The sequence below is a fragment of the Labeo rohita genome, chromosome 5, assembly GCF_022985175.1.
Source record: "Labeo rohita strain BAU-BD-2019 chromosome 5, IGBB_LRoh.1.0, whole genome shotgun sequence".
Taxonomy (NCBI): Eukaryota; Metazoa; Chordata; class Actinopteri; order Cypriniformes; family Cyprinidae; genus Labeo; species Labeo rohita.
Genome location: NC_066873.1, coordinates 23,460,283 through 23,472,111, shown reverse-complemented (window position 1 = coordinate 23,472,111; position 11,829 = coordinate 23,460,283). Strand labels below are relative to the sequence as shown.

Genomic DNA, 11,829 nt, shown 5'->3' with positions numbered 1-11,829 from the left:
AACATTATCTCATCTTAAATTGCTAATACCTGGTGTATGATAATAATGCTTTTATAGACCTCACAGTCCACCTGTAGTAAGATCTACTAATCAAAGCATATTAGTAAACAATACAGTGACGTCATGCCGAGCAGTGCTTCATATACATTGATATTTATACAGTACCGTCCAATTACATCCCGACTATGAACGAACCAACCAATCACTGCGCGTATCCCTGCGCCATGAACTTCTTTTGGTAACGGAAGTTTTTAGTGTCCAAAACTGATTGACATGAACGTAGACCAATCAGCAAGGCGTACGGCACGTATTCCCTTGAGGCTACAGCCAATGAAAAACAAGAGAGGCGGGGCTTTGTGAGGTCCATGAGTAGAGTGGATTTGGGGGTTTAAGAAGAAAACAAGGGTAAATTCCAGAGGTTGTGGTAAGTCGAAATGGCTTTTAAAAGTTTATTTGTTTAGTATTCTATTCGGCAAACTGACATATCAGTGGCATATACGTAAATGTACACAATATTCAATACGGAAAGTAACGTTAGCTTGTTGTCAGCTGAAGCTAAATGTAGCAGCAGAAGCAGAGCAGCGAATGGGGAGCCATGCTTCAGGTTTGGTCCTTTCTTCAAAGAGCCGAGCTGGGCTGAGCTTTCAAGAACGGACAAAACCTGAAGCACGGCTACATTCACAGCACCGAGTCTGCCGCTGCGCTGGTGTCAGCGCGGGTGTGAGGCGGGTTCTGGGTGGTTAGTGTGTTAGTTCCCACATAAACATGAACAGACATGTCGCCAAGAGTCTCTTCCACAAACCCAAACTGTGTCTGAACTAACAACGAGTAGTACAAACACAACGCCCTGACAAAACAAAGTACTGCTAGCGAATAGCAGCCGTGTTTATGTTAATTTAAGGCCACTGTGATTAGTTGACTAGTTGTTTTGGCTGGACCCCTGCTGTTCTGTTGGTGACTAAAAGCTGCTTTCTTTTTGTTTGTGTTTGGCATCACTTTCTAACACGTATTTTACTTTTCTTTGTGCTGCTGTTATAAGTTAACTCTAAATAATTTAAAAAAAATATTGGTTCAGAAGAGCACCTGTTTGATTGAGTATAAGTTACTTAGTTTTATATATTTTTGGTGTCAGATTAAAGTCCATATAGCAACCAAACTGAGTAATTACTTAAAATCTAACCATGGAACTCTTAGACCCTGTTATCAGCTTTCGATCATTTTTAAGTTCCTTTAAGGAACTGCTTATACTCAGTGGGCGATTGCTCCGGCTGTCATAGTGTGACAAAAGTTGAGCTCAATTATTAAGAGCGTGATTCAGAGCAGCTGGGGGCTGTAAGGGCCACCATGTGCTCATATGCCATGACAACAGTAACATAACACTAATGGCTAAAAACAAGCCCTTCTACCAGGGGCCTCTGGCTGAAACCTTAATTTAGCGTATGTCCTGTGTTGTATTGTCCTGGTGGTGTTATTTGTTGCTTTTATTTTTTGTTAACGAAGCACATGGTTTGACACGAGTAAAGGCACTTATGATTTTCTTTCTTTTTTTTTAACTAAAGCCTTTCAATGGAGCATATTGTTTATATTTGCCTCAGACGTGAACATATAGCTAGTAACAGAACTATGAATACTCATTTATGGGTCCTGTGACTACAGTTCCACTCTGCTTGATGGGGGAGAGGAACAGTTGTTAAGATATAGTTACAGCACAAATTCCTTTATATAATTCCTGTTTTTATTTATACATTTTGTTAATTAAACTCTAATTTTAAGTCATGCTGCCTTTTTATTGTAATGATTAAATAATGATACTTAGATGTCTCTTTTTATTGTTCACCAAGAAGATTATAATTAAGCCTTTTAAGGCTTTTGTAAACTGTACTTTACATATTCAGACACTTCATCATGTGTTTGTGAAAATGGACTGTTTTGCTTATTGGAAAAATGGTGGTGATGTTGTGAAAAGATTCTGTTAGATATAGTGTGTAGTCCAACCTAAATGTCTTATCTTTCTGAATATGTGGTGGGTTGTGGTTGTGGGCTGTTTATAACACGTAGTGTAGTAATGTGTCAGAAACACATTTTGGTGACGCACATTCTTTACGAGATGATTTAACACACTTTTCTCCTGTTTTAATAGTTGTATGACCTATTCAAGGTTGTATGCTCCATTTATGGAGATAGTTCAGTCATGTGAAACTTTGTCAATGGCTAAAACGACAGCTTGGTGTGCACTGGTATGGATTTTACGTATTGAATTTGACAGGGGTTATAAGGGTCTGATGCCGTCATTGCTGTGTTTAATCCAGCATTGATTTCCAACCTCACATTCAGTTCTAAGTGATGGCATGAACAACACAGTATCACATTACAGATGAAGAATAGCCTTTAATCAGAGAGAAGGGAAGTTGGTCTAGGTGGCCATAGTGAAATGCACAGAAGGGTTGTTGAAGTTATTGAAAATGAAAACTAAAACAATAAAAAACTTACTTAAAATAAATGTTAACTGAAATAAAATATGAAAATCTTAAATGTTTTATTAGAAATTTTAATTTCCCAAGTCACCAAGGCTTCATTTCTTATTTAATTTTTGTTTAACCTTTGGTACTAAAATAACTAAAACTAAAATGGAAATTAATATTATATAGACACACTTAAAAGATTAGTTCACTTCCAGAATAAAAAAACCCTGATAATTTACTTACTCCCATGTCATCCAAGATCATGTCTTTCTTTTTTCAGTCGAAAGGAAGTTAAGGTTCTTAAGAAAAAAAATCCAGGATTTTTCTCCATATAGTGGACTTTCAACAGGTTGAAAGTCCAAATTGCAGTTTCAGTGCAGCTTTAGAGGACTCTACACTCTTAAAAATAAAGGTTCCAAAAGGGTGTTTTTGCAATGATGCCATAGAAGAACCATTTTTGGTTCCCCAAAGAACTTTTCAGGCAATTTGAGTGCTGGTTCAGAGCCAGAGCTTAGTTTCAAATCGGTTCTTTGTCTTTTGACACCCAAAGCACCAGCTCGGAGCCAGGAAAAGTGGTTTGATAGTAGCACTAAAACATTTCTGGTCTAGAAGTAAGAACTGTTTGCGACAGGGGCTGGGGGTGAGGTTACTTTGACCAACAAGATGAACAGAAACTTGACTTTTTTTTTTTTTTAAATAGCAGCTAAACACAAACACGTTGGATTAGATTTGTTTGTATGCTGATGTAGGTTTGCAAAGTCATTGTTAACATTAGGCTTGTTCAGGATGTGTTAGCGCTGTGTGGACTGGTCGACGTGTGGCGTTAAAGTACTGCAAGAGCATTTTAAAAGCTTAAAGAATCATCTGCTCTCCAATCACTCTCACGGTGCTTTGGTGTTGTGAGTCTGGTGTGTCTGGTGTGTTTGTGTTTACTGCTGCACATAGCGTTGCTGGGAAAGATGAAATGTATTCAGTGATGTACTCTCTTAAAAATGGTGCTTTAAAAGGTTTTTCAAAGCGATGCCATAGAAGAACCATTTTGGTTCCACAAAGAACCATTCAGTCAAATTTCATTTTAAAAAACATCTCTTTCTTACCTTTTTATAATCTGAAGAACCTTCTTTCACTACAGAGAATTTTTTGTGAAACAGAAAGGTTCTTCAAATGTTCTTTATGGAACCATTTAGACAAAAAAGGTTCTTCTATGGCATCGTGAAGCTCCTTTGTTTTTAAAAGTGTAAGACCTGGCTCTGTGATGGCTCTCTAGTCTGTGGAAAAGCAAACGGTTCTTAGAAGGCTCATCAGTCGAACCAACTCCAGACTGGCAATAGCACTAGCTCTGAACTAGTGGTGGAAAAGGGGCATTGAAGTGCACAGTTCTTAAAAGAACATTTTAAAAATCTAAAGAACCTTTTTTGACTATAAAGAGCATTTCTGCATTTGAAAGGCTCCATGATGTTCAAGGTTCTTCATGGAACCATCAATGCCAACAAAGAACCTTTATTTTTAAGAGTGAACATGATCCCAGCTGAGGAATAAGAATCTTATCTAGCGAAATGATCAGTCATTTTCTAAAAAAAACAAAAACAAACAATACTTTTTAACCACAAATGCTTGTCTTGCACTAGCTCAACTTCATGCATTACGTAGTCACATTGGAATGGTAACGTGTGACGTAGGTGGAAGTACCAACCCAGTGTTTACAAAGCAAATGTGCAAAGAAAGTCAAACATCCTTTACATAAAATGGTAAAACAGTGATGTCGGACAATTTTGAAGTTGAAGGAGAAAATGAGATTTTCACCCTCAGAAAATGATCGATCATTTTGCTAGATAGGACCCTTTTTCCTCAGCTGGGCTCGTGTAGAGCCCTTTGTAGCTGCATTTAAACTCCAGTTCAGACCTTTAACCCATTGGCCACCACTGAAGTCCACTTTTTGGAGAAAAATAATGGAATGTTTTCCTCAAAAACCTCAATTTCTTTTCGACTAAAGAAAGAAAGACATGACATGACATTAGGGATACGCCGATCTGATATTCATATTGGGTATCGCAAAGCGCTGCGTGCTGTGACTCCGTGTTGCTTCAAGCGCATCATTCCACACACCGGATGTGCTGCGTGCTGCACTGTATTTGTTGCGTCCTATCTATCATATGTTGTTGCCTTATTAAAAAATATGCTACACATGTAAAAGAAATGTATTCTAATTTTATATACTTATATATAAATACATTGTTTTTAATGAATGGATTTGATAATAATACAAAAGAAATGTGTATTTTGCAACACTTTTATTTGTTCCCCACAAAATAATGTTGAAATGTTGTTTTTTTTCACAAAATGTTTGGATTATTATTAAATTATGATTTTTCTAGAATAACTTTTGCTGCTGAATTATCCACTAACATAGTAGATTTTTAATATACATATATTTGTTTCATATTTATTATATTATTTTTATTTATAATGAAGTAGTCTGTATTTAGCAGATTGTGAAAGAATGATGATCAGTTCCACACACAGAGATATATCAATTTTACATTTATGTAAAAAAAAAAAAAAAAAAAAAAAACGTCACTGGTATCGGATCATATCGATATCGGCCAATAACGAACCCTAGGTATCGGAATCGGTATCAGAGGCAAAAAAGGCGTATCGGAGCATTCCTAGATGACATGGGTGTAAGTAAATTATCAGGAAATCTTTATTTTGTAAGTGAACCAATCCTTTAAAAACCACTAAACTAATAAATAATTGAAAAAAAACTATAATGACAGTTATATTGACAGATCAGACAGAATGTTTCAGAGATTACCTGCAGATTTAAAAGTTTAGAAAAGGTTGATTAAATAAATACTACAGAGAGTGATTGTAGACTTATTGACATCGAGGGTTCTTTTTTTTTTGTCCAGCTCTGAAAGTGCGACTGACACGTTTAAAAGCACATTAAAGTGTGTTTGACAGAGTGAAACTATTAGTTCTTTGAAAGTCTGTAAGGAGATGTACTAAACCCGAACATCTCGTAGAGTAGTGAGGTTCGGGTTGTTTAGTACAGCTTATCCTTGTTCTTCTTTGACCTCTGTCTGTTGCTAAGACACAGTGGTTGCCACGGCAATGAGGAAGAATTGTACAAGCCACTGAAGTGCTGAAATTCTTTCCATGGTGCCATGCTTCCAAAATTGCTTGTCCTTACGGCCTGGACGTGGTCCACTTCATGGAATCAGGAACTCAAAACATGAATTGAACAAATGTTACCAGAGTGCAATGAAGGAAGGAAGACATGGTTTTGCTGCTTTTTCATGTATAAGTGTTTTATTTTTCAAGCTCCTCACTCTTTCCTCACATGTGGAAAATATTTCTTTACCCGTTCGTGAGTTGTGTTGTATCGATTTCTATGTAGGCTACAGGTTGTCGTTGATACTTATTAGAAGGTATTGCATGTTCAAACAGTGACTTCTCAACTGCACTATTTGATTCTCTGTGATGGACGTACAGAAACATAGGATGAGCCCATATAAGATTCTCATCTGTTGCTGCCTTTAGTCTGTCTGACCACACATTATTCTTACAGCGGTTTGCTTGTTGATCTTTAAGCTGCGCCCTATTGTAGAATAAAGCTGTTGAAGACTCCAGCTGGTCATTGAGATGGTCACAGCTGTAGTGAGTGTGTCTGTGCAGATATGCATTAAGTGTCTGCTGCTCAGCTTTGTATCTTTATCTGTGAGAGAGGACTGTGTGAAGTAGCTGATGATGAGGTATATCCTGTGATGATTTTTTTTCTGTCTCCTGGTCAGATGGGAGAGAGGAAGGGGAGGGGGTGCAGACAACGCCTTAAAATATGAGCAGCTCAATATTAATAGAAATGCCATATGCTGTTCTGTTGAAAATACTCAGAGACAGGGGCAGCAAGGGCAATGGCTATAATGTTAAAAATGGTATATTAATTTTGAGATTTGCTAAAGATTGCGTATAACAATGTTATTGAATTATTAGTATTTTATACTTTAAGTGAGCATAAGATGATGCCAAAAGTAGTAACCTTTATGTAAAAAATGGAGAAAATCAGCATGAGCAAATAAATACTTATAAAATCTCTAATGTCAGCTGATATGTTGTGCATCAAGTGAAAAACACTGGTGGGTCATGTTGAAGGGTTTGTGCCATATGAAAATAGCTTTCATTTAATATAGGCTTTAATTGCATCAGAGCCATGAATATGATGTGTTGCTTGATTTCTGGCTTTTTGCACGGGAATGATATTTCTCATTTTGAGTTTACAAAAATCTCTGTAATGCTTAATGACTCAGCAATTTTTTTGGTCCAACTGGAAATACTAAATGCTTATAGCAGGTAAAAGTGAAATTTGTCAGTTGTAATATTATGTAATATCAGTTGTATATAAATTGTAATATTTCTCTTTTTGAGAGAAATTGTTACTTTTATTCAGCAAGGTTGCGTTAAGTTGATCAAAAGTGACAGAACAGATGTTTTTTTATCATTTCAAACTTTCTATTCATGTCAGCACCTATAGCCTTGTGGGCAGTGCGCCGACATATGCAATTGCACCTTGAGTGTCCCGAGATCAAATCCCGCCTCGTGGACCTTTCCCGTTCCCACCCCCTCTCTCTCTGTCCCACTCACTTCCTGTTATATCTCCACTGTCCTGTCGTCGAAAAATTGAAAAATACTAATATATACCAAAAAAAACAAAAACAAAAAGACTTTCTATTCATTAAATAATACTAAAATAACACTACTTTTAACAGTGATGGTAAGAAAGGTTTCCTGAGCATCAAATCAGCATATTATGATTTCGTGTGACACTGAAGACTGGCGTAATGGATGCTAAACATTCAACTTTGCCATCACAGAAATAAATTACATTTTAAATGTATTAAGATAAGACAAAGTTTTAAAATGTAATAATATTTTATTGTTATTACTAGAGGTGTAACGGTTCACAAAATTCATGGTTCGGTTCAATACGACACAGTGGTGTCACGGTTCGGTACGTTTTTGATACAGCAAAAAGAAAGAAATGCCAGAGAGATTTTCTTGATTTTTTTTGCAATTTTTTTTTTATTTATTAAAACTAACAAAGTAGAGTGAAGTGAGAAAGACCAGAAATTGGCAAAAGCGCTTGCTTTAAAAATATTTTACTCTTTGGAAGGCCTTTTGACTTTTGCCATTTATCTAAGATGATTTTCTAAGCTTTTTTTAACATTCGTTTCTTTATTTTGTTCACAGTGTTTGCTGATTTTCAGTGTTTTATAGGCCTGTTTAAACTTTGTGTAAGTTATTTGTTACTTTATATTAGGCCTATGGCATGGTATATTTGTGTGTTTAATATAAGTGAGTTTGTCGTACTGTTTTGTTGTTGTCAATTCAATCAGTTGATGCCGAATTGCCACTAATTCGAAAGTGAAAGTAAAATGTGCACAGGCATTTACAAGCTATTTAAAAGAGAATAAAAGCAAGGAAAAGAGGTAAAACTCTACCTCACCATCACAACCCTACTGGAGTAATTTGTTTTTCTTTGGGGGTGGGAGGGACAGACATCACAATGCCTGTTACGTCATTTGGACTGCCTTGTTAAGCACAGTGGAACTGAAAACATTATATTTCACACACTTTAACCTCTTTTGTTTTCCAAATGTAATGGGATTAGTCCAACGGTTTGTAATGCGCACCGAACCGAACCGAAAACCTTACACACCTAGTTATTACAGTAATTTGGGGTAAATAAATGCAGCCTTGGTGAGTAAAAAGGTTAATTCACACTGCACCAAAAGTCTTTGACCAACTGTGTCAGTGATCTGATTACAGCATGTCACTTCTCAGACATTTCAAGACCAATTCAGCATGTTTAGTTGGCAAAAACAAGCGCTAACCAATGCCAACAGACAATGCTGGGAAACTCACAGACAAAACCTGGCAAACATGTCTGTTGCTGTTGTCCGGTGTGTCAGTGCAGTGTAAATTGGTGAGACTTCTTTCAAAAAACAAGGCAAATATTTTTAAACAAGGGTGTAGATTTTCTCAAAAATAACACAAATGTGCTACATTTCCCAAAATCATTGTCTATTAAGTTTCTATTTTGTCCTTATCTTGATTATTTCCACAACTCTTGATGTCTTTCTGCTGTTTTTTTTATTTTTTTGGAAGGTGTTCTGGGGTTTTGTGCCTGGGCATGGACCACCCTGTGCATAGAGGAGACACCATGTCCATGGGACTACACGACAGGTACTGTGCAATGTATGTCATCTCTTTCTTCTACACACACATATACTCGTATTTCACATTCTCTTTATGTCGTCCCTGTGAAGAGACACATGCATTCTCATTTGCCCTCACCTCTCTGGACACCGTACTCTTGGTTTGCTTTGTGCATCTGTTTCTGTCATAAACACCTTACACACACATGCTCTGAAGAACCTCTCTCTCACACACCTCCACCAGTTTTATGTGATCTGTAATCATGAAGGACATGAGTAAAATGTGACATTTGTCCTGCTCTGTGTGTATATTATACATTCATCTGAAGTGGTTCAAACTGAAATTTTCCTATAATATAGACTAAGTTCTCTGTTGGTAATGTGATGTAACGGTGCTAACATTACATTTAGTAAAAGGGCTTTCAGAAAACCATATGCTTCAGTAAATGCACTCTCTCTAGTTTTTGGATTTATCTCTGGCGTTCTTTTTTCTGTTATTAATGTTATCGTGACAAACATATCAAATGGGTTTGTCACACACTAGCGCTGTGACGAGTGAGGCTGAGAGAGGGCATATGTGCTCAAACTGCTGTACACTTTTCTGTTATCTTATGGAGACTGTACTGTGTCTTTGTTTGTTGTTTAATTCGTTGTTACACCCATTTGCAATCTAATTTTCTCTGTGGCAAACAGCTTTACAGATAATTGCCATAAATGCTTTTAAAAAAGAACGCCTCGGGACAAGAGATAAACCCCAGGACAAGAGATAAACCCCAGTACAAACGTAGTGAAAAGTGGGTGTGATGGATTTTTTGTTCCACCCCAAACATGCACTAAAAATGACATTTTTTACACTCTCTCACTAACTGCATGCTGTTATACTAACCCGCTGACTAGTTCTCGTTCACACAGATGATATAAGCGTGTGTCACGGCAGGCAGATGACTGAGATTTGTGTTCTCTGCGCTCTACAGTCATGCCTGATTGTTTGCTGTCTGTGATGTGTAAATCACAGCAGAATTCCAGCATGAGCTCAGATCACTATAAACACTGAACACTCAATTAAACAGCACAGCTCCTGAAGTGAGCCCTGATGGATTCTTCTATATTGTTTAACAGAAAAACAAAGGCAACTGTGAATTCCATCGATCTGAGCCGACCTGCCGCCTGCTGAAATGTTACACGCACTACTCTCGGTTTGTGTCTTCACATGCCAAGTTGGCACTTAAGGGCCGAGCGTGTGGGCATGTGGATTTGTGATGACTCAAACCCCTGAGATCATCGGTCTAAGACTCAGTCAGCTGGTGTGTAGGACAGTATTGACAGGGCTATTTTGGTGTTCTGTTGGAGGAATGATGTATTAGACCTGTAGCCAAGTAATAGTCTCTCTAATGGCTCTTTTTAAGACGTGTACAGTGGCCCCAAGAGTATTTGGTCACTTAAGCCACATTTAAACATGTATGTCTTTACATTATATAACAAAATATCAAAGTTGTGTTTATTTTAAAGAAATAAACATCACTGTTCAAAAGGGGGCAGTAGGGCTGGGGTTTATGGCCAAAAAGATTATCACGGTAATTTTTAAAAATTTTTTTTTTTTGGAAATGGCAGATTTTTCCCACATTTCCCTCTTTATATTAAGTGGCCTTAACTACTATGTACTTACATTTAAATTAGTAATTTGATACAATTCACTTATTGTGTACATATATGTTTTTCATTGTGCTTATGTTTACAAAAAAATACCTGCATGTAATTACGTCTGTAATTAATTTCTGTTATAATTACACAGTTGACCCAATTCCCTACACCAGTGGTTCCCAACCATGTTCCTGGAGGCCCCCCCAACACTGCATGTTTTCCATGTCTCCTTAATCAAACACACCTGATTCAGATCATCAGCTCATTAGTAGAGACTCCATAACCTGAAATGGGTGTGTCAGACAAAGGAGAGATACAAAATATGCAGTGTTAGGGGGCCTCCAGGAACGTGGTTGGGAACCACTGCCCTACACCTTAACCTACCCATACCACCAAACCTGTCTCTAACCTTACCCGTACCCATATCCAATAGCAAAAGTGTTTTGTAAAACAATATGAACACAATAAGTACATTGTACTTATTTTTTGATATAAGTACATAGTAGTTAAGACCACTGGGATCCCCTTTTTTCCAGTCATTTTTCCTTAACAAAATAAATATCTTAAAAGAAAAAAGGATGTTTTTAGTTCTGCGTGTTTTATTGAGTAATATTGATTCAAATCAAGAAACGGGTTTGTGTTGCCTGATAATATAAACAATTTTGGTGTCTTAGAAAAACACATTTGATGCTAGCTTGAGTTAGGATGCAGATGTAGATTTATGTTCATTATCAAAATCCATAATATCTGTAAAAATTGTATCAACATTTTTTTTTTATGTGGTGAAATTTATTTATTCTGACTGTTTGATGTCTTTTTTTTTATTAACCATTGCTCTTCCATAGTAGCATACATTTAGATCATGATAAGAAGTTAAAACCACAAATATAGCACCTCAATACCATGGTAAAAATTTCTAGGTATTTGTATGAAAAACGATAGTCTAAATACATTTAGTGTAAATGCACAAATTCTATAATTACAAAAAATACTGTAATTATATTCTATTACTCCTATTTCAATACATTTATACATGTCTATATTAATAATGTAACAATTTAACACACATATACCCACACTTCTGACACAATACCACTGTAAACCGAGTCATTTGTGTTCTTTACTGAATTCAGTCGCTTCACACTAGATCTCACAGCGCTGTTTAGTGACCGACAGGGTTGCCAGGTTGTGTCAACAAAACCCGCCCAATTGCGCCTCAAAACTAGCCCAAAAGTAGCCTAATTGCGTTTCGAGGGGGGTAAAATACACATTTTTTGGCAGCATTCCAGGGGAAAAATATTACGTTATTGGTGTCGCTTCAACCCACAGACCAAATTCCGTGGGAAAACTGCAGACTTGGCAACATTGGTGACCGAGGCTCATCAGCGAGTGAACGCATCTCTGCTCTAGTAAGTTCATGCTGCCCCGCCGTTCGAAATTTGATCTGGTCAAATAAACGTTCAAAGTGGCGCGCTTTGACTAGTGTTCTTTCATTCCGTCTTTGCCGCATA

General features: G+C 37.0%; 1 protein-coding gene across 4 annotated transcripts in view; it reads left to right on the top strand.

Moving 5' to 3' along the window:
• The first annotated feature begins 347 nt into the window (after nt 1–347).
• Nucleotides 348–11,829, top strand: part of klhl13 (kelch-like family member 13) — a 63,828-nt gene continuing 52,346 nt past the window's right edge. For 2 of the 4 annotated variants that reach the window (XM_051109653.1, XM_051109656.1), the window contains exons 1-2: nt 348–424; nt 8,628–8,705. In XM_051109653.1, coding sequence (XP_050965610.1) covers nt 8,653–8,705 — 53 coding nt within the window. In that variant the 5' untranslated portion in view covers nt 348–424; nt 8,628–8,652. Of the gene's footprint in view, nt 425–8,627; nt 8,718–11,829 lie in introns of all 4 variants that reach the window. The other 2 variants (XM_051109655.1, XM_051109652.1) reach the window with 1 other exon arrangement.